Source organism: Nyctibius grandis, chromosome 19 (assembly GCF_013368605.1).
Source record: "Nyctibius grandis isolate bNycGra1 chromosome 19, bNycGra1.pri, whole genome shotgun sequence".
Classification (NCBI taxonomy): Eukaryota; Metazoa; Chordata; class Aves; order Nyctibiiformes; family Nyctibiidae; genus Nyctibius; species Nyctibius grandis.
In genome coordinates this window covers 9,019,421-9,047,195 of record NC_090676.1, presented here as the reverse complement: position 1 = coordinate 9,047,195, position 27,775 = coordinate 9,019,421, and the positions used below count along the sequence as shown (strand labels likewise).

The 27,775-nt window shown below is 46.2% G+C and overlaps 1 protein-coding gene and 1 non-coding gene across 4 annotated transcripts in view; both read left to right on the top strand.

Annotated features, from left to right (window-relative positions):
• Positions 1-27,775, top strand: part of LOC137672145 (somatomedin-B and thrombospondin type-1 domain-containing protein-like) — a 32,056-nt gene that overhangs the window by 1,823 nt on the left and 2,458 nt on the right. The window contains exons 3-6 of one of the 3 annotated variants that reach the window (XM_068416174.1): positions 373-508; positions 22,782-22,976; positions 23,917-23,995; positions 25,029-25,205. In XM_068416174.1, the coding sequence (XP_068272275.1) occupies positions 421-508; positions 22,782-22,976; positions 23,917-23,995; positions 25,029-25,205 (539 nt within the window). In that variant the 5' untranslated portion in view covers positions 373-420. Of the gene's footprint in view, positions 1-372; positions 509-1,839; positions 2,472-19,862; positions 20,083-22,781; positions 22,977-23,916; positions 23,996-25,028; positions 25,206-27,775 lie in introns of those variants that run through there. The other 2 variants (XM_068416173.1, XR_011049512.1) reach the window with 2 other exon arrangements.
• On the top strand, positions 210-300 carry LOC137672338 (small nucleolar SNORD12/SNORD106). The gene has a single exon (XR_011049572.1). It is a non-coding gene; the product is annotated as a small nucleolar SNORD12/SNORD106 (small nucleolar RNA).

The following is a 27,775-nucleotide window of genomic DNA, read 5'->3' as shown; positions in this document are numbered from 1 at the left end:
TGTTGAGTCTTTTCTGCCCTGCCCCTTGCTGGCCAACGTGAGGAAGTGTGAGCGGCTTGCAGATGTTCAGCATTCAGCAGTGGCCATATCTGTGCATGGCTTTGCCACTTCTCTGCCATTAGTTTACTCTGTGTCTGTGGATCTGCCAGGGGAGGTGGGAGTGTGGCACAGTTGCTGTGGGTGTGTAGCCAGCTAACTCCTGGGGACTCGCTGGTGTAAGTGATGACTAAATTTTTTCCCCATCAGAGCGACAGTGTTGATTTCTCACTGTTACAGCCAGATCATGTCTGATGCACCAGTGGGGAAGTGCTGCAGTGTCCCACATCCGTGGCAAGGCCTGGTGCTAACTGGTCCCTTTGGCTTTACTCCTAGGGTGCTGCAAGCGCAGAGGGGTGATGATCCTCTGGAAGACCTGATGTGATGGCTGTAGCTGGCAGTGACGAATTGTGTGATGAGGGCAGTTGCCTGGTTTGCTCCACCATGTGTGCCCCTCTGGCAGGGGAGAAAGGTAAGTCTTTGATCTACCTGTGCTCACTGGTTTAAATAAAAACAAAAGGAAAAAACACCTTTCTGCAAGGGAGTTGCTTCTGCAATGTTTATAGGTTAGTGTGCCTTGAGATTTGACAGATGTGTAGATTTGAGCATTGCAGCGAGGGCCCTTCTAAGCGTTCGACCTGAGTATCAACACCTGTTGAAATATTCAAGTTTCCTTTTTACCTTCTTCCCTGCAGGGATTAATACCTTGTCAGTTGTTAGGGACATGAAGATATTTCAAATGTAATTGATTGCCTTTTAATGTTCAGCTGAGGAGCATCTGTCATGATGACTTCAGACTTCTTTTCCCCCACCAAATTGGCAGTGCTGATGCAAACTTCTGTTTGAGCCAGACTGACTCATTCCACAGATGCAGGATGCTTCAGTTCCTCATGTGGCTGTATATTGGGGCTATATGTTTTTGCACCTCTGTTACAGGGAAAGTACATGTATGCTGCATGCTTTGGGCAGGCAGCACTGGAGGGTGCTGTCTGCACATATAGTAACACTGATTGTATAACACTATCTGACATGCATAAAAGACTTGAGGATCAAAAGTGAATTATTGCTTTCAAAAGATCTCAAGTAAATGGCAGAGAGCTCTGACAGGTTTCAATTTAACTTCAAGGGCATAAGCATAGCTTTTTTGTTTTGCCCTGTTTAAGCAGTGTTGAAATGAGGTGCTTTTTACAGAGTCAGGGAGCTTTTGTTCTTGATATTTTTTCTCTTTTTTTCCCCTCTGAATGGGAGGCTCTCAATGCCTTGGAGAAGTGTGGATTGAAGTCAGCTTCCAGCAACGTGTCTATTTGCAAGAGAGGAATTGCTTTTGGTGGTGTTTTTCTTCCTTTGTTTTGTTTTGTTTTTTTTTTATAGATGATCAACAATGTGACATCTGAAAACTTGGCTGTTTGATTAGGATTTCACTAATGCTCTAGAAAATGTGCTTAACAGAACTTTACTTCATTGGATAAACAGCTATTGGTCACTGGCTTCGTTCGGTTACAGCCTTGTGTTGCTGTTCAGGTGCTTGTTGTGCAGCTGTTGTATCTACAAGGAGGCTGAAGTCTCCTTGGTAGCTTGTATCTATGAAGAGCATAAATGTGACCTTTCTGTCAAGTACTACTGTAAAAGCTCCCACAATGCAGTTCTAAGAGTGCATCCTATTTGGAGTGCCAGACAGTGAAGCTTTTGCTGTTTGCAGGCAACCCTTGCTGTCTAGTAGTTTTTGGGGGCGGTATTTGAAAGCTATACATTTGCTGTTTGTGGTAGAGTGGACTGACAAAATGTTGGCTGTTTTCTTGACAGGTTGAGATTTGTCAGAAGTTGTCCTGGGACCTGCTGTGATTTCAGTGTACTAGCAGAAAGCTGTCTTCTGCCAGTGATGTCCCTCCATGCTGCTGCCTGTGATCCCTTGTCCAAGTTACAGCATTCACATCACCCTGCAACAGCTCTGGTGTTTTCTCAGAGCTAGCAGGAGTGATAAATTGGTGTCCTGCCATCTTACACATGGAGGGTGTTAGTTTTTCTTTCCCTTGGTATGAGGCATTTAACTAATAGATTCTGGAACTTGCTGTGTGTTTAATGTAATTGGATGCTTTTGTCTGCAAGGGCTGCATTCACCACCTGACAATTAATGTTATCCTACCACAATCATTAAAAGTAAGGAAGCCTCTCCTTAGAGAGCAATTGTCAAGTATGGGAGGATGGCCTTCTGTGGAAGGAGAGGGAGGATTCAAGTCTTGGCTCTCCCCTGTCGTCCAGAAAGCTTTAGTAATGTATAATTGGCAGCCTGTAAAGTGGGGAATGGGCATCTTGGATGCTGCAGCACAGTGTGTATTTGTTTGCTGTCTGGAGCCTGTTTTTAATAAAATTGTGAGTACTGGGTGAATTCAGCTGGTGACTGAAATTCCCTTTACATACATGCCTTTAACAGCCAATTTCTGGATCTCATTGTTTTTGGGAGTTGGATGGCAACAGTGCTTATATGTAGTGATTGCTTACATGGAGCTGCCTGCTTGCTGCCTCAAGCTAAGGAGAAAGGGGCATGATCTCATGGCAATACAGCTTCACATACCCTGAAGTAAAAGTGCTTAGCTGAGACTTGGGGCTGCTAGTGTGCTGCAGGAAGCATCACTAGGGCACAGTTCTCTGTATGTAACAGTTGGGTGCTAAAGGTTGACAACAGCTCTGTCTTCTGGACCAATGGGAGAGGTGTGGTCTGCACTTTGCCTTTGGACAAGGGGTCTCAGCTTCTCCCTCAGATCCTGCGTGAGGAGCAGCTGGTGTAGAACATGATTGAGTGGGGATTTTAGCTGGCCCGGTAAATGGTGTAGATTAGCATGTTCCCAGGTAAGTCACTGGCTTTGCAAATTCTTCCATATGTGAGTCTTACAGAAAAGTGACAGCAGTCTGGGAAGGAAGGGAAGCTGATGTCAGCTTCTGTGAGGATTTGGACATTTCCCTCGTGCAGCGTGTTCAGCTAGCAGGAATGACTGTGCTTCTGGCTAGAGACTTGGTGACATGTTCATTCTGATCCTGCAGCCTTCCCCTGGATGCTGTTTGGCAAACTTCCAGGTTTGCAGAGCAGGAGAATTAAATATGGCTTGTACATGGGTGCTAAAGTAGGGAACCACTAAACAAGAGGAAGCTAAAGGCTTTCCTAATACCTAATTTCCTAATACCAGAGAAAGGTAGTCAAGAGCCCTAGGATGTATTGCTACCTGTACCGCTGACTCCATATCCCAGATCAATGGTACACATCTCACCTCAGGGTGAAAAATCTGTCAATGCACCTGTGCCACGTAATGTCTGCTGACAGAGGGGTTGAATGGTGGTGAGTCTTAACGCAGAGAGGGAGAAGGCATTCTCCATCTGCTGTGCCCATTAGCCTGGCAGTCAGGATTGTGTCTGCATGATGCACAGTTGAACAGGCCTCGGCAGATGTCTCATGCAGGTCCTGGTCTGGTAGCATTTGTACACCCCACTGGCAATGCAAATGAAGTAAATAGCCCCTTCAGATCAAGCTGATGTGAAGAGCTGGGATATATATTAACCTGCAGTGTCTCAGACAGCAGGTTCAGATTCAAACCCCAGGCCTAATGATGGAAGTAGCTGTTCCCCATGTGCTGCTGTTGGGAAGCAGCGCGGCAGGTTTGTGTGTTACAAACAAATACTACTGCAGCCTTGTTAGGTTCTGGAGGAGCAGGGCCACCTGGCAGCTGTTGGAGCTCCCTGTGTTGCTAGTTCTGGGCCTGTGGAAGTGGTAACTGATGGGTCATACGTGCTAAATACCGAGTGAGTGGCTGCTGCCTGAAGGCAGGCGGGTGCCCATGCAGGGGCTGCAGTGAGCTGGCTAGACCAGCGGTGCCAATTCAGCTTGAAGAGGCCGAAGGGCAAAAGGGAAGCATGGATAACAGGCTGAGGAAATGTTTAAGGAATGAGTTCCTGCAGCATTTAAAGCATTGCAGTGTTATTTTTACTGCCTGATAGCAACACCCTAATTAATACTCTAATGGATTGGAAGTTATTTGTGGCAACTACAAGCTTAGAGGATATTTCTGCTAATTAAAAACATAAATTACAGTTTTGGTGGTTATGGGAGGGGATTTGGTACCTGAGCTGTTAGTGGCCTTTGGCATATATGTTTAGTAGGAAACAGCAATGATGGAAAATTAGCTATTAATCAGCATTTAAAGCAGTCTTCCATGAAACTGGGTTGAGATTTTTCTCATTCAGTTAATGTAAGCAGCATAATCTCTTGAAACAACATATTGATGAGGGATCAGAACTGCTGCTAATATAATTACTTTCATAATCTAATGAGCATACCTACCAGCAAGCATGCTTTAGGGAGTGGAGAGTGCTGGTTGTCCAGTGGGAGCTGTGAGGACAGATGTACCTGGAACAACTTCTTTGCATGTTTTACTATCTCTCCAAGAAAAAGTAGCTCAGGTCATGATTCAAGCACTGCTGCTATTGCACATACGCATAAGGATAGAAGACAAAACTGAAGATGAGTGACCCACTGTAAGCAACCCATGAATGCTCTCTAGTCTGGTTGATGGAGAAACTGAACTGCATGTGATGAGCTGCACCTGGAGGTCTCCTCTGACCTGGCAGCTATAGGGGGTGCTGAGTGTGTGCGTTGCCCAAAGCTTAGTAAGGGCCGGATGGAGTTTCTGCATCAAACTCTTTGTTCGAGTTGTTCTGTGTGTAATAGTCAAGATGCTTTCCCCTTGCCACTATAGCAGTGTGCTGTAGTAAACTTCTGGACTAGTGGTCATTAGCTTATCTGTAAGAAGTGTGACAAAGTGGAGACAAACCCTAAAAATAACATCTGAACTTGTCAGAGGCTTTTATTTAGAGGAGTAGAGGTGGAGGAGGTCTTTTGTACTGATAGGCTTTTGCTTCAAAGCTTTCATCTGACAGAGTTTCTGATATGCCTGCAAACAGCTGGACACCTTAGGTGTGGCTTCATTTTGCATCTATCCCTATGATGTTTTTTCTGGAACTAGTCTGGGTCTAGAAAGCATCCCCTGGCACTCCTTCCACACCTTTGCTCCAAATTCCCGCATACCATACTCAAAAATGTGATTGTGGCTGCCTTTACCAAAAGTCTGTCTGGACAGTGTTTCAGGAAAATGGGGATATATGGTAGGCACAGCTGGTAAACACCGTCTGGGGGTCATGGTCTTTGGTATCATAACACTTTTTTTTTTTTTTTTTTAATATGGGATTTCCTAACTTCACCTGCTTCTCCAAACACCCTTGGTAATGGAGAGCTGGCTGAACTTGACTGTGACCAGCTACGGGCTCTCAGCAATGTGGTATGCTATGAGCTCAGGTAATTTTCATGTGTATAACCATAAGCTATTAAAAAAAACTTGAGCTGCAATGGACTTCCTGGTACCACCGTGTTACAGCCAAGTAATGAGCAGGCCTCACGGTTAATAGAGAAACCATCAAACAAACTTTACTGTCTATAACAAGCATGGAGGTAAGATCACCTTGCTTGAAAATCTCTTAATATAGCCCTTTGATAAAAAGTGGAGGGGGGGGGGTGTGAACCCTGAATTTAAAGCACTTTGCAGCTCTCCTCTTCAGAGTTGTCCTTGGCATTTGTTACCCCATTGCTTGCCTGACTTCTGCAGGCACTGGTTAACTCCTGAGTGTGTCTGCTGGGTGTTCTGCATGAGGAGATGAAGGCCAGGAGGTATGTTTTGGACAAAGGCGGACTTACAGCTTTTTCTCTGCACAGAGTGCTCCCTATTAGCTCTCGGAGGCTGGCAAAGGATAATCACAGCATGTCCAGAGCTCATATTCTGCTGCTGTGAAGTGGCTGAACAGGGCAGTAAGGATGAAGGCAGAATTGTCAGTCTGTCAATTACAGCAGGAACAGACAATGCTGGATGTACTTGTGTTACTTTCTAAAACTGAAATCTGGAGTCACTCACTAGGCTGGTATGTTTAAGCAAATGTTTACTTTTCTGGAACAGCTCTGTTTCTTGGTGCCATGAGCATTTGAGAGGAAAATAGCACAGATTATTTCTCTGTCTGATGTTGCTTTTAATAGACATGTTTTCATACACAGTGAGAGGTTTAACATTTATATTCCCAAAGACTCAGGCATCTTTTTGACTGCATGGTGATTATTATATTATTTTTAGACCCATCTGTTAAGTGGCTGCATTAGCTTATGGGATAGCACAGTCCATTTACTCATCGCTGCTTCTACTCTTTGCATTATTTCCTCTGCCTCCATCTCTGCTCAGTGATGGATTAAGTTATCTGACACATCAGCTGTGTTGACAGGCTAGATGTTATCATGGACAGCGATGAAGCAAAACTAGGTTTTGTGATTGGCCTAGGAAGATCCAGATTTCAGGACACTCAGACTGCCCCACAGGCAGTAAGAGGAAGACTTTTTTTTGAAGCAGAGGGTTTCTTTCTCCTATAGCATCCAGTTGAAGAGATGTTCTGCAGCTGTAGACTTCTGTTCCTCTTCCACCCTTTTTGTCAGATCCCTTGCAGTGGTGGGGTGAAGCCAAGTGTCCTGGTTCAGCCTGAGTCTGTTCTGGTGCTGTGGGAACTGCTGGTTTGTTGTAGCACCTGGGGTTCCCAGGTCCTTTGGCACTGCACTGGCTGTGTTCTGGCAGCCTTCATCTTGCAGAAACCTGCAGTTTATGTCCCTCTGCTCCCTGCTGTGACCTTTCTTGCTCAGACCACCTGGCTGATGCTCAGGTTCAGCTCTCCATGGAGAGGGAGGACTGGTGCACTCTCAATAGGGTGAACGGAGAGGGGACAGTGAGAGCTCTGGCTTTCCACAGAGGTTCCCAACACGCATGACCTAAATCTCCCCTTTGCCCTGTGACACCTACCACAGACTGGTGCTAAAGCCTTCTAGATTGTTCCACAGTAAACTAAACTCTGGAGAAAAGTGCTGGAGATTGCTCTCTTCACATTTACAGAAACAGGTACTCTGGGGTCTGAAGAAATGCTCTTCACCTGTTTCTTTGCTCAGTGCCAACCTGAGGCTAGCAAGGACTGGATGTAGCCCCTGCCACAGGCCTTCCAGTGATGGAAATGGGCCCGAGTCTTTTACAATGTGGATGGGAAACACCTGGCAGCTTGTGGGTAGTAACAGAGTTCTCTTGGTGATGGGTAAAAATAGTCTTTGTGCTAGACCATATTCGTGGTGTAAATCAAAGCAATTCCGTTATATTCCCTAAGATTGATTTGGGTTCATGAAAGCTGGTTCAGGACCATTTCTGTCTGTCTTACTTGAGGATCTGCCTGATTTCTTTAGTGTTATATTTAGAAAAATGTCCACTGGATAGTGTGCACTTCACTGTGCCTGTCGCTCGCTCTTTCAGTTTTGAATGCTGTGGCTGGGTCACCTTGAAGTCTTCCCTCTGGTGCTGAGAGTAAGATCGACTTCATTAGTCTTTTCTCAAAGCAAATACTAAGGCCAGGGGCTGTCCTCATTTCTCTGCTTTGCACAGACTCCCCTGGGTTCATGTAACCTTCCTCAGCAAGGATGTCCAAGGCCAGAGAGACTTTTGGAGATGTGGTCTCAGCATTGACTGCACGAAGAAGCAGCAAGGCCTGTTTTCCATCTCCAACAGAGTGGCAGGTGTCCTTCCAGCAGGCTGAGGCGGCTCAGCTGGTGCATGAGGGTGGTAGGTAAGCAGATGCAGCCCCATGCAGTGCTGCTTGCCCAGATGGATTCCCTGAAGCCCATTCCTGAAAGCTGCTCTCTGAAGGTGGGGCGGTATGTCAGCACCCAGGGGCTGGCCCGCAGTAGCACACATGCTTTCAGCTCCACATATGCTCACATTTCCCGCTGTGGGTGGCCACAGTATCTTCAACAGCCTACTGCCTCTCATTCAGAGCTGCTCTTTAATTGAAAGGGTGAGGCTTGTGCTTTTGATCCTCCCACAGTTACTGGAATGCTTGCACATGGGTCCAGGATAGAGCCTGGCCTGTAGGCAGCAGCTAACTACTGGATACCATTTCTCAGTGAGAAGAAATGCTAAGCTCTACCTCTGCCCTTGTTTAGCAGCTTGGAGTATGTGTGCTTTCTTTGTGCTGCACAACTGCAGCAATGGCAGATGTTGCCTTACCCCCACTGATTTTCCCCAATCCAGCTGGAGAATTTAATGGCTTGCTAATGAAGAAAGATGGTTGCCATCTCATGCAAATGGTTGCAGACCATCTGCAGGCTCAAGAGAGTGTTGCTGTAATTGTTACATGTTACGCTGGCTTAGTCTCCATTCATGTTTGCAATAATTTTGGCTACCAAGAGGAGATAAAAACTTGTTTTTCCCTGAGATATAGAACTCATGGAGGAAGGTCTGTCTTGAGAGTGAATCTGTTTTTCAGCAAATGCGGATCAGGCCCTTGACACCAGCAGTTCAAAGCAGACTTTTCCTTTGAGTATTCACTGTCACTTTTTTACAGCAAGATATTTATAGGTGCATTTTTCTTAGAAATCTACAGAGGAGGACTGGAAGTGTCTGAGAAGTTTTGTTAGCAATTTATGTTGCTGTGGAAATGTCTTAGTAGGGCTTGGAAAAACTGACTGGAGAAAAAGGTGGTTGCCCAAGGTACTAAGAACAATGTGCATCTCTTGTTGGTTCCTAGCTTACCTAAACCTGTACATCAGGCATATGCTTCACAACAGCTACTGCTGTGTCATGAGGTGACATGTACTTTGTACTGCTGGTCGTGATCTCCTTCTGTATAGTCTCTCTGTCACTCCTCTGAACTATGAAACATATTCCCTCCAGTCTTTCCTCTGATCCTGGATGATATGCTGGGTACCAACTGTGATTCTGTGATATACTTGGTACCAAAGTGGTGTTGAAGTCCTCGTGAGTGAGGTTGCTGGTTGTAAAGGTAAGTAGCAATGTTGGTGGGGGTGAGAGTGATGCTGATGGGGTCTCACATCTCAAAATGAGTTACAGTGACTTGGTCAATGTATTTGCATGGCAACCTGGCTTTTTTCTAGCAGAGCTGACCAGGTAGACCTGCTGTTACATAGCCCTTTGGCAAGTGGAAGGCTTGGTGAGGATGGGTCAACTTCTGAGTCATCTTATTAGTTTATAAAGCAGATACAAATCTACTCCTTGCTGTTCTTTTCCTGCCTTTTTTTTTTTCCACCCTGCCCTGGAGAAAAGTACTTGCAGGAATAGAGCAGAGCAGGAGGGAAGCACAGATGGATTTCCTCAGAGACAGAAAGCAAAATCAGGGCTGTGTGTGACTGCCAGACTAGTGGTGCAACTGTTGGGTGCAGAGTTCACTGTGCTATGTGGACTGGATGTGACAGGCACAAAGGATGTCACAGCCTGTTGCCTGAGAGATGTGATGCAGCCTTTTCCTTCCAAGTGGCAAGTGGGGGCCTCTCTGTGTTGCAGGCTGCTGGAAGTGGCATTGGCAGGTTCTCCCCTCTGCTGTTTTTCCTAGGGGTATGGCATGTGAGCGAAGTCCAGCGGCTACAAGGTGGCTGCATGGATGGGGACAGGCATCGGAAAAGCCTCTGTGGATCCTTTTTCATCCACCTCCCTTTCCAAAGCAGTGACTGTCATTGTGGGTTCGAGATGTGATTATCAACATGATTATAATTTTTTAAATCTGAATTTCATATGTGGAAATTTCCTCAAGATTTAGATTTGTGGTGCTTGTGAGCTGCTTTTGTGGCTCCCCTTCCTTCGGCAATGTTGAATACTATTAAGCATTATTTTAATTAGTGGCAGAGATACAAAAGGAATATTCAGAGATAGTATTAGGGTGATTTGGGCTTATAATGCCGATTTCTTGGACTCATTAGGAAAATTATAAGTCCCTTCAGAATGTCATTGTTTAAAGCCTAGTGACCTCTTCTGTCATCCAGATGTCTATTTCTGACTGTTTTCTTTAAGGCTCTGAGTCAGACAGTGTTGATAGCAATGCTATGCTGCAGATGGAACAGAAATGTACAGCACTTCTATTAATTTTTAAAGTGACTTGGCAGGGTCACATAGGTCCATGGAAAGATAGTTTTGGGAAAAGAAACAAAAAAGCTCGTAACTTTTTTCTCTGATGTGTTACGATAAAATCCTGGTCCAGCTACTGAACAATAGCTGCGAGCTCTGTAGGCAGCTCTGGTCATTCAGCAGAATGCATTCCTTTACCTTCTATAGCACAATTAATCTAACTTGTCAAAAATTGCTAGTGATCTCCACACCATAGAAAGTATGTAGGGACTCGTGGCCCACATCCTGCAGGCAACAGACTAAAGAGCAGATCCTACCAGAAGACCTGGAGAGTTGGACTTGGTAGTCTGCCTGTGTAAACTTGTTGTGAGGTCCCAGGGCAAAAACAGTTCAGAAAAAAACAGGAGAAGGTGCAGTTAACCCATTCTTCCCAAATCTTAGCATCCTCTGCTTGTATCACTCTTAACACTTCCACAGTGACTAATTGTGATTTTCATCCACAAAAGAAGGCACCTTCTGATATAAGAATAACAGGAAACTCCTGTTTTCATGCCATTATCCTTACTGATAAGAAATAAAGGACTCCCACACTGCTGACTAGGAACATCTCCATCTGCTGAATTGTTTTAGATCAAACTTTTTCTACCCTGTATCTTTCCACAAGCCACTAGGGGTTTTTTAATGTGCTCCTTCCTACAGTTACTGTAAGAAAAATAGAGCAAGTTTCTTAGTAATGAAAACTGAATTCCATTGGAAATACCTTGGTGGAGTTTTACAGCTTGTTTATATAAAGCACACTTTAATAGTGAAGGGGAAAAATGTTTTCCTCATACAGTTAATTTCTTTAGCTTGTTGTTTACAATATTTTTCTTCATGTTGTAATTTATGGCATAATTTTTCATGAATCTGAGTGGGAGCCCTGGGTATTGAAAAGAGGAATGTGCTTTGAGGAGGTAAATTAAGTTTCTCCCAGACTTCTATAATTCAAGCCTGGGTATAGCTGAAATAGTGCTGAAATATTAGAAAAGTTAATTTCTAGAGGAGAGGAAAAAAAGCAGTGCACCTTATTCCAAGTAAAATAAAGCAAAATATTATTCTCTTTGCATTTACTAAATTGCAAAGTGCAGAGTGCCCTGTGCCTTGGTGATTTGGTTTTGCTCAAGGAACATGAATGCTTGACTGGTCAATGCCTTCCCATACCCGTGACAGCTTCTGCTCTCATTTAAGAAAATAAATGTGACCATTTCTGTCATGTAAATTTTATCAATTGAATAAAGCTGTTAAATAGGTGAGGCAGTGTTACAGGTTCTGTTTATTTTCATCCCTGCTATTATTGCATGCGGTTTCCTAGTTGCACTCAGAAATGCTGGTCACAAAAATGACCCTCTGCTGAGAGTTGACTTCTGTGAGTTTGGGTCAATGCTTTGATTTTTAGCTCTATTTTGCATCATATTTTTGTACTGCTTCTTAATGTTCTGTGAAGTGTTTAGCTATAATCTGCAGAGAGTGAACTTGTACAGGCGGGTGGCCTTGAATCTCTTGTGGAGGTATATTCATTGTAGATAAGGCCTCTGGTTTCATCACCTAAGTGGTACCCTATTGCAAATAAACATCTGCTTCTTTGTAGATTAGCTGGAACTTTATTAATTTACAAGGGTCAATTTACTGCCCTTTTTCTGTTAAAACAAAGGGAAATGGGTACATTTCAAGAGACGATGTGGCTCCAAAGCTGAGGAGGGGCCCAGAAACTAGAACTCCTTTGTTCTGGGTCTAGTCCTACAAATGGCCAAGTGAAAAGACCCAGTTACAGAAAATGAGGATGTTTTAGCTATTTCATCTTAATCTTTTAAATAGCCACTTGTGGAAAAATAAAGGGGCCTGGATTCTGCCAAGTTGCAACTGTTGCCTTCTGACTGAAGAGAAGGAGAAATGGTGACCTGGAGTCCCAGGCTCTTATGTTGAGAACAGATTAGCCAAAGTGATCAACTTGCGTGAGACAGGATGATCTGTTGGTGACTGGGAAGACCGATCTTGTGGGGTGTGAACCAGGCTGCTGTTTCTGGGGTATGTATGCACTTCTTGTTTCTGCTGTAGCGTCTCATCCACACTTGGAGGTACCTCGTGGGAAGGGAATAAAATGGTCTGTGCTAAAGAAGACAAAAAGCTTCATCTAGTTGAGTCACAGGTTCTTTGGAGTGAGGAAAGAACTGCTGGGAGAAGTCCCTGGCTGTTTTATTCATGTCTCTGTTGATCTCTTCCATCCTTAAACACCAGCAGCAAAATCCTGCAGGCTATAGAAGCGGGAGGCACTGAGTCACAGCCCAAGTCAGTGAAGGGAGGGAAGGCTGCTGCTGCCTGCTGCTCCTGGAGCCATCTCACAGCGTGGCGTGGGCTGCAGGAGAAGCGTTGCTGGAGGAGGTTGCTGCAAAGGCGCAAGGGCTGAAGGAGGCAGCAGTTGTCTGTGGAGGCAGCTGGTGAAAGCATGAGAATGGGGCTAGTTTGGGAGGAATCTGAAAAGTGAGGCACTGCTTTTGATTTAATGTGGGAGAGGGTCATGTAGCTTGTGGAATTGATAGAGGATTTTAGGCATTGTGTTCCTTCTGCTAGAGAGTGTGCCTTGTAATGGGGTTATTCTGGACTTAAAAGATTCCCTGTAATGCTTTGTGGAGTCAGGTGTCACCCTGGGCCTTCACAGACTAGGGGAAAATTCCAGGTTTGACTTGAATGCAAACCTGTTCAAGGCTTTTCTTCTGCTTAGGGGAAGGAATATGGCTTACCTTGTTCATAGGGTCCCTCTCATGGCTAAGACTCTCACAAACTGTTCCTTTATTTTCTCTTAGGAAAAGAAGAAGAAAACAATGTACCAGGTTCAGAAAAGTTGGCTGGTTTCCTTTCCCTTTCTTTGGGAAAGCAAAAGAACCAGAGAGAAAACCACTAAAAGCTTTTTATTAAAGTATTTCTCTTTCCTATTTTCTATATAAGACTTCTGGCCACTTTGAACCTTCTCCAGCTTTCATTAAGGATAACAGCTTTTTAATGACAACAGGTTTGTTTCCTTTATGCCCTGGGGTGAGTCAGCCCTGCTCTCTATGGAGAGGCAGTATGTGATGGGGTTGTGTAGTGGCTTTTGGCAGAAGAGAGAAGGCTAACACCCATATTCTCTGTGACTATGGCCACATCTGAATGAGAGGAGTGGGACTTCCCTACTTCTCTTCTAGCCTGACTTCCCCTCATGGCCTTATAATGCAGCATTACATATGAGAGCAGAGAAGGCAGAAAAAGCAGATCACATTTCCCATGTGTTGAAGTCTGCTGGAGACACTAGTTCTGCTGTGTTGAGATGAAACCTTTTTCAAGGGTGAATGCTTTCAGGGTTTAAATCCAAGAAGGTGTTTGCTCAGTCATAACTGCTCTGCTGTGGTGTGGATTCTCTTGGCAGTACCTCTAAACTCTGCATCTTGTGGACAAAACTAGTGAGCTGAAAAACAGCAGATGCTTTGGACCTAGCTGGTCATATAGTAGGGCTCTAAAGAAGACTGCTGTCCTCTGCTAGTGCCCTCTGTGCACTCCATCTGGGAAGCTGATGTGGTTCTCCTCTTTGCAGCCAGCTGAGGGTGAGTTTTACAAGGGTGGCCAAGGCACGTCTGGAGAGGTATGCAGCAATTGCTGGTCTCCTGAGCACATGCAGGAAGTCTAGGTCTAACAAGAAGGGATTTTTTTTTTCTGGATGAGATGCTTTTTGGTCCCTGGGTCAATAGCACAGTTCAGGTGTACTGGCCAAAACTCCCTTCAGTTCTAACGAGATCCCATCCCTTTGTCAGAGCATAAGACTGTTCCTGGGTGGGCTTTCTTTGCGGGTGGAGTTTAGGACTATTTGGTTTGACATTCTTCTCTACTTTGGAAAAAGACTGAAGAATCTCAAATACGTGGGCTTGTAATCTGATTTTTCTTCAGATTTTCTTCAGGAAAATCTCTAAATCTTGCTTGGTGTCAACTCTCCTCCCATGTCTCTGTGTGCTAAAAACTAGCAGATGTGTACAGAAGGGGAATGATGTTTAAAGGTCTTCTATCCTAAGATCACGAAGGAGAGAATCGTTGTGCAGAGTTTGAAACTCCTCCAAGTAGAGCGGAGTTAGGATCCCTGCAGATGTGTTCTTTGCCTACTGGTCTTTATAAAAGAAAATTCTGCCTGAATCTTTTCACAAATAAGCCTTTAAGACTCAATGCTTAGTCTTCCTCCCTTTCCTGACCCCCCAACACTTTTTTAATTATGGCTTTCTGCACAGGGTGCCTCGGGTGAGCAGGCAGACAGGCATTTTAAGAAAGCAGGAGCAGGTGTGAAAGTAAATCAGTCAGCTCCTCTAGTTCTTACTATTATTATTTTGAGTTTGTTGAAAGAAAGAAAAAAACTTAATTCTTGCATTAGGATATTTTCACACATGAGACTCCTCTTTTTCTCAGCACTAAGAGCTTGTTATCTGCCTGTGTGAATTTGTTTTCATCTTGGCCTTAAGTGCATTAATTCATACTGTGAGTGGGGGGCATGGGGAGGCAAGACCACAGCCACAGCAGCGATTTCTTGTGTTGTCAAAGGTTAGCTAACCTAAAGGACTCAAGTGAGGCAGGACCTGTGAGGTGAGCAGGTGAGGAACTGGATGTTAGAAACACAGCTGTGGCAGAGAGATCACAATGGACGAGCTGCTGTGGCAGAGCCTGGGACAGTGGCACCTCTCCCCAACTCAAACAGCCGGCCAGGCAGCCCCTTCTGGCAGGGTGGCTCTTCAGCCTGCAGGAGAGATGATGAAGGGACAATTCAATGGAGGTCTATAAAATCCCAAGCGGCCTTGAGAAAGTAAATGAGAATTGATTGTTCCCTGCCTCTTCCAATACAAGAACTAAGGACTCAAATTAAATTAGCTAATGGTATGTTCAAAACAACTTTGTTCCCCGTATAGTGTGGCATTCTGCCATGAGAGACTGTGGGTGCTGAAAGTTTACATGGGCTCAAGGTGAGACGGGAGGGAATTCGTATAAGGCATGGGCTGAGACATAGGCACCACCTAGTAGGAAAACTTGGAGGTGAAGTTACCAGAAGCGTGAGAGCATTCTGGGGAAATACTACTATACATTCAACCTATCTTCTGTTCCCTCCTGGGTATCGGCTATTAGCCACTATTGAAGACAGATACTGGGGGAGATGACAGGTCTTTGTTTTGACCCAATGCAGCTTTTCTAGTGGATGAATAAATACTCAGCTTTTTATCAGCAGCAATCTGAGCTCAAATCTCAGTTTCTGCCCTCTGCTCTGGTTAGACCAGCTCTGAGAATGAGTAAGAGGACACTAGCTTGTGCAAAGGATGTCTTTGACTTGTCTTAGGAAAGAGCTGTGTGCACTGAGCTCGTTTGCTGTGAGCTGGGGCTGGCAGGACTGGGACAGCAGCATCCTCGGGGCCTAGGATGGGATGAAGGGCTGAGATGCTTCAAAGATATCCTACTGCTAGGACATGGGGAAGGGAGTTAAACACTTGAATGAAACAAACAGTAAAACCTCAGGTGAATGGCTTCAATGGACTAGCCAGGCAGAGTAAACCCTCGGAGACAGCCAGGTGTTTCTTGCACATGTTCCCTGCTTTTCCTGAGCTGGAGGCTTTTTTTACTGTCTGCCACACAGAGGGAAGGATCTGGGACGGGGAGAACATTCAGCAAACTACAGAATCAGGTAAGTGCTGTGAACACAGAACCACAGCAGTTGCTTTGGCCTTGGCATGAGGCCAACTTGCCCCCATTCTGCCTGATCAGTCAGGCACAAGCAGAATGGACATTTTTGAAAGGGAGAGTTAGTTAAGAATAGCGTGGGGTACTTCAGTCTCTCCTTGGATTCATGTTGGTGTTCCTTTCCTCTGCTGCGCTTTGTCTCTAGTTCAGGCAGGCAGGGCATAAGAGCAAATGCTGCTGCTTCAGCCAGTGGAGCAGCTTGAGAGGAGCAAGATGAAATGTAGGGCTTGTGTTTGAATATAAATACAGCTGAAAATGAAACAGCCTGTTTAGAGGATGCTGAAGCATCATGTCATAAAGGAGGATATCCTCAGAAACAAGATGATGGGATAAGGGAGAAAGGGGTGGAAGGTTTTTACATAATTACAAGTTGGGAGCTCAGCTTCTAAAGAGCGGAGGGGTGATGAGAGTTGGCATTCAGTTTTGATTTGTACAAGTGCTGTCTGTAGTTAGAGCAAAGTCCCTGATTATCAACTATCCCAAAAGGTCTCAGCCTCTTGCTGGGTTTCCTGGTTTTGCAGTTTTGCTGCTTCTATCCAGATTAGTTAGTTGTAGGAATCGTGATCGTTTGTCCCAGCTTTTCTTTGAAAACATTAAAGTTTCTGAGGGTTTCTCTGCTTCCCTGCTGATATTTAAAAGCTGAGAACAAAGTTGCTGTGTGCAACTGGAATTCCTCCTGTGCTCCTCTATGCCCAGCAGGGCATAGTCTTGTTTAGGACCACGTGTGCTAAAACTCTCACCAGCAAAGCCTGGAACAGTGTGCCCTTGCATGCTCTCAGCTCTGCGTGTGAGATAGAACAGGCAGCAAACCACAGAACAGACTCTGCTGCAGAAATTGGTTTTCAAGTTGGTACCCATTCACAGCAGCAGAAGTGTAGGTGGAAATATTGACCTTTGCCTTCCTTTGGACAATTATTATTGCCATTTCTGTTGATTTGCATCATGTTCTGGAAAGCTTGTGTGAACTGGTGGTGCTGCTTGATGAAATATAACAAACAAGCAGAGCGTCCCTTGTGATAGCCTTGGAGAAGGGTTTGAATGAGCTAGCAGCCAGCTCTCCTGCGGCCTTCACATATCTGTAGAAATCAGCTCCAAGAAATCAGATCACTTGGTTGGCTACTTTCCTTAGATGCTTTTACAGACTTGGCTGTGACAATGGAAAGCAAAATCAGACACTCTAAACCAGAACCATTTTTTTTTTTGGTCCTGCATACCGATAGCTTTGCTAGTTTCCCTATTGCTGGAATGCAGAAGAATCCAAGTCCTGTGCAAGGGACATAAAGTGCAAGGGGCTGTACAAACACAGAACAAAGAAAATGCTGCTATCCTAACGCATTTGCAATGTACGTGTAAATTATCAGGTGATAGAGGCAAAGGGGCAAACACTTGGGAATGGGGTAAATCCTATTTAAAAATCTGGTGAATCCTATCCAGGCTACATAAATATTTTATATATTTTTTTTTTTTGGGTGGGGGGAAAGTTATGGCAAAATAAAGTTGTTCAAGACAAGGCTGGTATTGGGCAGCATTCCTCATTCCACAGATGGGTGGATCAGCCTGTGGTGCAGGCATTGACACTGATTAACTATTCAGAGTGAAAGTGAGAGCAAGCTTCCCTTTGTCCCTTGGAAGGGACTTTCCATCTGCAACATCCTCCTGCCCCTCAGAGTTAAGGAAGGGAGCAGGAGGGCCTCTGGGAACTGGGTCAGTGGCAGCTCCAGCACAGTGCAGCTTAATTAAGCAAAGGAAAATGAGTGAGAGGGCAGGAGCCCTGCATGGCTGGCTGGGAAAGCAGCAGCGTTTGAACAAGCAGATAAAGCTGCATTTCCACCTGCCGTAGTGAGCTGCCTTTTGATGTTCCCCATAGGCTGGAAGACACAATCTCCACTCCCAAGGACAGCCCTGCAAGCTGTTCTGTTCCTGAACCTCTCCTTGTAGGATGGACTAGCCACATTTCCTTTCTGTAAAGCACAGTTGCTTGGCTCCAGTATTCCTCATAGGGCCAACTGTCCCACTTTTATACTCAGCAATTGTCTTGCAAGAAATCTGTTGCTGGGCTGATGTGGTCCAGCATGGCTTGGGCCATGTTTTCCTTGGCTGCTTTAACATTACCAGCTTTAGAGCCTGTCAGGAGGAAAAAAAAAAAAAAAAAAGGCCTAAAAAAGCTCCTAGGGCTATGTCAAACTGGAACAAGGGAGAACTTCTGCTTTCAGACTGGGAATGTGAGATGAGCATCAAAGTTTGCTCTGAAGAACTTTAGGTGGGGGTGAATCGAATATAAACGCTACTGAGATGTCTGGACCCAGATCCAATTTTCCTAACAGCATAGGGTCAGTCAAAATTGCAGTCTTTATGTGGACACATTGCTTTCTAAAGCTGATTTTCATTCAGTCAGTTCTTTGTGTCTCAGAATGATGTGAAGGTGTTCCTCCTACCTCAGCAATTGTTGGCAGGCAGACTTGGAGGGGGTAGCATCAGCGCTGGAAACAAACAACTGGGAAGCGTTCTCTGTTACTGTCCCTCAGTTAATTGCGCAAGAGCTGCACAGGCCTCTGGTTTGTGTTGACTAATTAGCTGAGTAATGCAATCTCCTTTTGAATGTTCTTCCTGTTCTAGATCAAGAATGAGACATACATTGATTAAATGACTTACCCGTGGTCACACAGTGAGTGACTCATTGGCAGTGGCAGGAATTAGCACCCCATGGACTCTTATTTCTAGTGCTCTTCTCTTTCTTCTCTTTTTGCCTCTTGCCCACTGCAGGATTTGTTACACGTGCAATTTCCAAGGTGACAATATATGACCACTGCCAAGAAAAGGAGACATCTGTCCTTTCCTACTGACATAAAAGGAACTTTAGCTTCTTTGTATTTCTTATCTTTTTGGACATTTTACCACGTTATGCCTCAGCTAGCGCGGTGCCAGCTCTCTTCTGCTCCCATGCCTCCAGCGTTGCACATGATGAAGGTGATAGCCTGTCCTCTAATATTGTTTTCTGTTTTTCTAGAAACATCTTTGCTGCAGTTTCCCTGAAGTGGGAACACTCTGCCCATACCCACTGTTAGTACAATAACAGTTGCAAAAAATAACAGTACAATAAATCAGTTGCAAAAAAACAGTGGGTGGGTTTTATAAATCCCAGCTCAGTATTCAGCAAGGTATAACATCTGTTGTGATCAATATTTTGGAGCAAGTCTGTTTGATAAAAAGTTACAGTAAAGCCTTTAGCTTCTGACTGAATAGCTAAATGATTAAAGTCACTCCCATTAATTACTTTAAGCTTCTTGTATTTGAAAGTAAGCAGAAAATTCGGAGTAATTCTGTAGAGAAGGAGTATGGCCAGCTGGATTGTGTTTGTTACAAGCTGCTGTAGTGGGAACAAAACACTTTCAGGTTTTTAATAGCTTCTGAGCTATGCTGGAGTCAAGTCTGGCAAAAAATGGTCTTTTTTATCATTTGTTTTTGGTGATAATCTTTATGATAATATGTCTGGTAAGTGCTAGCAGTCAGTGCAGAAATTATACCGTTTAGTTTTTTAAGTCTGCAGAAGTGGAACTGTTGGATGCGTGCGGATCGTGAGATGCCACGAAGGCTGAGGCAAAGAAACACTGCGGCAGCGTCAGGAGAATACAGGGTATTTGTGTAACTGCTGCCCTAAGACCGGTGTCGGGGCGCTGGGTACGGCTGTCCGCGCCGCGCAGCCCCGAGCGCCCGCAGCCCCGAGCGCCCGCAGCCCCGAGCGCCCGCAGCCCCGAGCGCCCGCAGCCCCGAGCGCCCGCAGCCCCGAGCGCCCGCAGCCCCGCGCCGCTCCGACACACCCGCCGGGTGCGGCGGTGAGGAGGCGGCTCTGCCTGGGGTGGCGGCGCCGGTGCCACCGAGCGGTCCCCGCTCCGCCGGCCGGGCTGGCGGCTCCGGGGCTCCGCCCGGCCCGCCCCGCCGCCGTCCCCCCTTCAGCGGCGGGGCCAGGGCGCGGGGGAGGCGGGCCGGCTCCTTCCCCCTCCGCGCCCGCTCCCGGCGCCTTTAAGCCGCCAACCGGGCCGCGCTGCGGGGAGTGAAGGTCGGCGGAGGCTCCGCGCCGCCATGCCGGGCTGGGCCGCCGTGCTGGCGCTGCTGGCGCTGCCCGCCCTGCCCCGCCGCGCCGCCGCCGGCTGCGCTGCCCGCGGGCTGTGCTGCCCGGGCCGCCGCCCCGCCTGCCGCAGCACCGGCTGGCGGCCCGACGGCTCCCTCGGGCCCTGCTACTGCGACCAGGCGTGCGCCCGCACCCTCGACTGCTGCCACGACTACGCCGAGGCCTGCCCAGGTGAGTGGCCGGCGGGGCAGCGGCCGCTCCCGGCCCCGGCTGTCCCCGCTGCCTCCCGGGCAGACCGGCACCTGCCTGCCCTCGGGGCTCGGGCTGCGTTTAAAAGCGCCGCCGGGCTCTGCTCCGCTCGTGGGGAAAGCGAGAGGGGGCAGGCAGGGATGCGGTGGCCGAAGGACGGGTGCTAAAGGCACTTCGCTCCCCCCCCGGGTTGGGGTTCTCGGTCCCCCTGGGGCAGACAGCTGGCAGGGCGCGTCAGGATGCTGCGTGATTGTACAGGACAGAAATGTGAAGTGGGACGTTTCCTGACTGAGTCAGCATCCCCCGATCCCTTTCCCTCTTGTGGATTGAATGACTATGGATGGGATCAAATCTGCTGCTCCTGTTAATCTGCACATCCCTGCAAAAGGCATCGACGGCTGCAGCGTGTGGCTGCAGCTTCAGCGGTTGATCCGGCGAGAGCCTCCACCACACTGCCCGGCCAGCTGAGTGCCGCGGGCCCCGGGCAGTGCTGCATTCCCGGGGAGCACAGCAGCGCTCCCTCCATAAACATCTTCTGCTAAAGTGCGGATGCGAATTAAGGAGATAAGTTAGTTTAGTGAGTGATGCAATCTCATATTCCTTTCGCACAAACAGCATCCTCGAGGAGTCTTCTCTCTGCTCGTATAATGCCTTTTTTTTTTATAACCTGCATAGCTGTGCCGTAGCGGAGTTTTGCTTTAGGCAGATGGGCATACATTCATACATTCCCATTATTTAATTACCTTTTTCCTTTCAAGAGAGAGCTGGAAAATGGGTGGGGAAATTAGTTCATTCCGAAGTGGTTTAAACAAGCTGTGTCTGTGAATGAGGTCAGGCTGGCGGGTCTGCACACCAACAACCCCTGCGTGCAGCAGAGAGCAGCGAGCGTAAAAGTGCTGCTCCCGGGATCCCGTAAGGCTGCCTCCCCTCTGCCCTGAGGCAGAGCACCCCGCTCTGCAGGGAGGGTGCAGCTTGGCTGTCCTGCTCTTGGGGCTGCCAGGGGAGAGACGTCTTGGTTGGTGCTGGGTGCCCCAGCGCCTTGGATGTCTGAATACGGTTGGGCTGTTGGGTTCTCCAGTACCGCTGCCTCTGAATCCCCCTGCTCTTGGCAGTCATCAGGGATACCTGGGGTAGACAGGAACGCCTCGTGTCAATTCTTCATATTACAGAAGAGAAATAAGAAAAATGTGTTTGCAGGCCTGTGTGAGGCATCGTGAGGGGATAGCAGAGGGCAGTCACCGCTCCCGTTCTGTGCTGGGCGCCTTCGCATCGGTACTGGTGTCCCAGCTGCAGCCCTTGCGCTCTCCCAGGCCGGTGCCATCCTGTGGCTCACTGAAGGAATAACAGCATCCTGCTTACAGAGATCTGGCGAGAGAGCTGGTTTTGTGCAGGATGAGATATTTCTGCGTTATTTCTTGTGAATCGTTTGTGCTGGATGCAAGAGACCCAGTTCTACTGTGACTTTTATTGCCTTCGTAGCCTCGCTTTTTTTCAGTAGTTTTCTTTCTTCCACCATAAAGAGCTACTTTATCGAACTGACTTGTAAAGCAAAATATTAAGGCAAAGACATTAATACCTGACACCAAACAAGACTGAAGAGAGCAGAGTATTACGAATAGATCAGATGCACAAAAGGATGGTAATGTTGGGTAGCCTACAAACCAACGCACAGGGGTTTTTTTTGTGGTGCATTGCTGCATATATGAAATGTCTCGATTAGTTAGAGAATTGACTTAATTCCTAATCTTTGAATAGGTTTAAAAAGCTGTTTGTGGTGATTTTAGACAAAGAAGAAAAGCAGTAGTGTTTGAAAGATCGTCCTGAAGTTTCTGACGACAGGGCAGTTTCAAGTGAGGTTAATGCAGTAATTAGGGGTTACCTGTATTCAGCGCAAGAGTAAATTGAAGTATAAAGCTTGAGCTGCTCAGAAAACCTGGGATTCACAACAGCAGTTAGCAGCTTATGTCCCAGTGAAATCAGTGGGACTCAGGCTTTTGGTGCCTTTGCTGAGCATAGTGGCTATTAATGGATTTGAATGGGGTCATCCACATCTTTAAATTGAGCGATAGATTAGTAGTGGAGCTGGACTCAGAACTGAGGAATTCCTCGTGCCTGGGCTCAGCGTCGTGGGTCAAATATTTCTGTTCTTGGCTAGTTTGCCTCTTGAGTACTCGCAGGGACTTTGGTGGAAGGTAGCTTGCAAGTGCAGCCCTTCTCTTAGTGTATGTAAGGTGGTAGGTGCTGGCCTTTAGCTGGTCACTGTGTGTGTGAGGCACCCAGTGGCTGAACCAGCAAGGTAGGAAACCTGGTAAGACACCTATTCACTTGTATGACTAAAGATTGATGTCCTTAGAAGTGCTGTGTGGTGTGTTGTCATACACTGGCCCAGCTCAGTCACAAGATAAAGAAAGGCAAGGAGAGTGACTGTAGGCAACTGAGAATATGTGGGGAAAAAAACAGTATATGAGTCTGGGCTGACCTGCAAGTGGATGGCTGGAGCTTCTGGGCAGGTAATTTCCTGGGAGCAGAGCTACTGGGAACTGCCCAAGACAACTGTGGGACAGGTGTGAAATAAGGAAGGTTGTACTGAGCTACATCGAAAAGTGTCTTTTCTGGAGAATGCACATCACTGACATAATTTCTGTAACCTTCCACACCCCTGTTTGTTACTATTCCTCCAGTTATCCCCTGTGTTGTATCTCAGTGGAGTGTCTGGAGTGGCTGTGCAGAGCCTTGCAAGACAACATACCGTGTTCGGAGGAGGCACGTCATCCAGGAGCCCAGGAACGGAGGAGAGGCATGTCCTGCTCTGGAGGAGAGGGCTGGCTGCGTGGAGTACTGGACTCAGCAAGGAACAGAGTGCAACCAGTCCCTGAGTAAGTCCACTGAAAGTGTAAGTGTCTGCGTAATCGGGGGGAGGACTCTTGTTTGGGTCAGCAGAGCTGATCTTTCTTTACTGTATTTGAAAAGAGTTGTTTTCAGACACCAGCATGTTTGCTCTGGGCCTGTCTGGTGTAACTGAGAACTGAGCTCTTCACACAGGGCCTTAGTGATATCCTTCCTGGGACAATATTTAAAAGTAATGCCTGCCATTTGTTGTGATCTGCTGTGTTTCAAAAGTGAAATATTATAGGCCTGTTGTGATCTCACTTATACAAGTGTAAATCTCTGCCAATTTTGATAGAGTTGGTAGATTTATGCCTGTTTAAGACTTCTGTAAGTGGGTGTTAAGCACTTTTTTTGTTTTTTATCTTTTTTTTAAAAATTTTATGAATCATCTGCAAAAAGTCATGAAAGAACAATACCTATCAAAGGCAAGGTGTAACTTTTCTGTACTGGAGCAGTGTGCAGGCAGAGGAGATCTCCAACTGGTTTCTGAAGAAAAAGCCTGATTTCAGTTTGTTCAAATCAACTTTTCATGACATACCTTTACTGATTTTTAGAACTGCTTGTCATTTTTGCTGGTATTTTGGGGTCAAAATCTGTCCAGTCTGGATGATGGCTACAACTGACTTCAAACCTGTTGAGAGTTGGTATTCGGTGAATATTGCCTCCCCTCTCTGTCTTTTGGGTGTGCCTGATAAGTAGGCTTACTCTGCTCAGGCAAAAATCTGGCAACGGTACAGATTCTCTTTTCAATGAAATGGTTGATGGTCATGGATAATGTGAAAATACAGAGTTAGAATTGTTTTTGTCTCCTGCTGAAGATAAAACCGTATGATATTAAAGGTCCATCTTTACTGTTTTACAGACGTGAACAGCCTTAGTGCAGTATTGCCACTTATGCTATGTACTCTTTCTCTTTGATGTACACAGTCCCAGCATTAATAACAACAGGAGGGTTTGGAAAAGCGAGGAAAAAAAGAGCTGCAGCTGATGGCAATGAAAGAGCAGGGTAAGTTGGAGCCTCAGCACAGGGGCTCAGTCATACTCCACCTTCAGTGTCTCTCTGGTCACAGTTTTGGGCCCAGCTTTTTGCTGATCAGAATCGGCGTTTCCCCGCAGAAGAGTGGCATTTCAGTAGAACAGGGTGCTGCTCTCCCCTCAGCGATGGCAGTATCTGCAGTGCATCTGAAGGTGACTCCTCATTAGTTGAGCCTTCTCCCTGTAAAATTCAAAAATGTGAACACAGCTCTATTGCACGTGTATTTATATCCTGGCTCTTTCCCTCAGATAAGACAAGGAAGCAAACTGCTCATGTGGTTCAGCGTGCTACTTGAAGGTGTTTGGAAATCCCCCAAATGGGGATGACTGATACAGAACCAGTCTAGACTAGAACCCAATTCTCTGCTGTGTTTGTAGACGATTACAGAACTTCCTTGATTTTCCCCTCCAAACAAGGCCAGTTCTTTCAGGCTTTCCTCTCAGACTCAGAAAAGTCTGAGCAGGGCAGAAGTGCTGTGTCAATCTGGTAGTCCTCCCACTGAGATATGACAACCTCACTCTGTCTCTTAGGAGGGAAATAATCACAAATAAAACCTTTACAGACCAAATCTTAGCTTCAGTGGCAAGTTGCTCTACAAAACCCATTATAAGTAACTGAGAGTATAGAAAGTGTGGTTTAGCAAATGGATCCCAGACTTGGAATCAGAAAACCTGTCTGTTGGGTTTTTTTTGGCTTTAGTCAAATGCTTGACCAACCTGTGTCTCTATTTGTAACAACAGATGCCAGTAATACCTGATATTTTTTGGTATGTCAGTTGAAAACACCAGCAGAGTGGTTTTATTTCCCATTTAATTGTGTCAAAATGCAGGTGTACCACATGTTCTGGTTTTTATGACCTTGAGTGTGTATGGGGGGGTTTTGTTTGTTTTTTGTTTTGCTTCATTAGTGATCTGTGGTCACCCAGTTTAGTCTGGCTCTTACGGTACCGTGGAGGGCTCTAATCTGGTTATTGAGCTAATGTACTGGGTTATTTTCGTTGCAGGTACTGTGTTGAATTCCAGCTTGTGGCCATCACACCGGGCTGCTTGCACAGCCACCAGTCGTACACTCACTGGATGCAGTATCTCAGGGAGGGCCACACCGTCTGCGTGGAGTGTCAGCACCCAGCTTTAGACTCCAGAAGTCTACATTGTTATGGGGATGGCAGTGGAAGCAAAAAGTAAGAGTTTTAGCTTTTGTTTTCATGTTGAATTTTTCATTCTTCTCCCTTGATCTGCTTGTCCCAGTTTCATAATGCGCTGTATGCAGCTCTCTGGAGCACTCTACATATATTAACTGGTCTTTGTTGCATACCATGAGTTTCTTGCAGAGGTGAAGTGACCTGGTGAAGCTCACGTATTAAACCAGTGGCAGAGCCAGGACTGAAGTGTGGGATTACCTGCACTTAGTCTGCTAAATCTCACTGACTTTTAAGTGGCACGGTTGTGGAGTTGTTTTTTTTTAAGGCACTCCAGCCATTCTTCTAAGGTTAACAGTCCTGTCAGATGTCAAATAATCCCAAATCTGTTTCTAATTTTTAAGCACTGGGGATTTTGTTTCTACAAGTTACCCTTTATGAATATTTCTGGCGAGTGGCAGCTGGCTTAGGGACTTGAGGTATGTGTTGGCACCTGAGGTTGGATGGAAGTACTGTTAAATCTTTGCACTTTCAACATCCTTTCCCTGGAAAGCTGAAGAAGCTTTAGGGTGATTGATGGGGACCACCCAGGTTGTACAAATTGGGCAGACTCCAGCAAAGATGAAGGAAATGGCTTGAAGCTGTGAAACACATCTGTGGCAGGGCCAGCAACAGAGGAGTCCTGGCTCCCAAGCCTCTGCTGTGGTCACTGGAGGCACAGCTTCTGCACTGCTTTCATCCTGATACTCTTAACCCCGTTGTTAGTTTGTTAAAGGCGTCCTCTGAAACTGATTAGCAGCCCTGCCTGAGAAAATCATTGCCCATCCGTGCTGGGCAGGGGTATTTTTAAAGCTTATATAAATGTTGAAATAAGCACGTTCATTTGAGTTAGAAACTCTAAACTAGGATTGTTAGGCCTCAAGCACACAATGTATTACACTACCGAGACTGCCAATAATGGACTTTTTAGGCAGGACTTTTCTCAGGCTTTTAATAAGAGGAACTCAACATTACAGTCTTTTCCTTCCCTGCCTCAGCTTGTTATGTACAAAGGTTCCAAAAGCTTTTAGATAAAGAAGAGAAAAATCTTAACTGGTGTGGCCAGGAGTAGCTCTTACCTGCATTCAACATGTAAATGATTATAAAAACTTACAATAATGTTATTGTACTAAAACCCTGGAGCCAGACTGGAACATCAGATTAAGCGAAATAAAAATGTATTCAGGGATTCATTTCCTGATTGGGCTGCAAAAAGAGGGGGGCATTTTCATTCACCTGATCTGGTGGGCAGTACTGTACGTGGAATGGAAGCACAAAGAAAATGGCACTGTGTCCTTTAGGAATGATGATCTGATCATCAGGTGTTGGCAGGCTGAAGGCTGGAGAGGGGTAGCGATAATGGAGTTGGGGTGAATCGTGACTGGTTCACTGAAGTCAGGACTCAGCCCACGTCTCAGCAGGTGGTTTAAATCCATCCCAATTGAGTAGGGCCTAGAAATTGTTCCCAGAGTCTTGCTGGAGGTCTGTAAGATGAGTTGGTGGGTCCATTTCATTACAGGCATGTGAGAGCCAGCAGGGAAGCCAACTTTAATGCAGTGAACTTTTACACCTCCAGCGTTACTGCCTGCAATGTCAAATGAAGTCATGTCTGTGGCATTTTCTAGGCAGGTGTGAGCTCTCTACGTGTGTGCCAAGCTGAGGTACTGTGTGTGTTCACTTGGGTTCATTGCCAGGGTAGTAACATAGGCTTGGAGGACAGGCAGGGCTGGCCTGAGCAGTGGACAAAGCTCCTATCTACAAAAGGCAATGGATGGTGGGAGGCCAAAGCTGATGCCAGAGCTTAGGATGCAGCGTGCGTTGAGTTTGCCTGGATCTGCTCACAGGTCTCTGGCTGTGTACTCAGTTCACCCTCGTTTTGAATTTTTGCCGGTGTAACTGCCAGGAGATGTGGACAGTTTGCGATAACCTCCGAGCAGGGGTTGTGCTGGCTGACCTGTGCCATCGCGCGCTGGCCGGGGTCTCTGGGGCCGCTGGCTGAGGCTGTGCGGGGAAGCAGCTGCTGCTGTCCCACCCACGCCGTGCCTGCGCTTTGCTTCTGGCCCTGTCAGTTCGGCAGCTTGTGCCAGCATTTAGTTCCCCGAGATATTGTTCCAAGAGTGACTCTCAGGAAGCAAAACATCTAACAGAGTTTAAAATAAACTCAGCAGTGCTGGTATATTTTGATGAGTATTTCCTAATTATCTTCTTATATCTAAGTGGAGTCTGGCTTATAAATGCTTCAAGTTAGAGAGATGCTTGTTATCTGTGCCTTCCACCTGTCTCCCACTCTGTAGAAGATGCTAGTTCATTTTGACCCCTGTTATGCAAGCCCAGGAAGTTTCCCAAAGTCCTTGATTTATGTCCAGATCTGTGGCCATCAGGTGAGGGTAGCTAGGACAATCTAGCTTGCATTGGCTTCTTCTTTTAGAAGGTTATGAGATAAACAAGGCAGAGCATCAGGCCAGGAAATTGATCTGTTAATTTTGGATCGTGTTCTGAAAGATCTACAAATAAAGCACAGACTTGACATCTGTGAAATTGTTACTCAGCCTGTGTCTAGGAGGATCACTGCT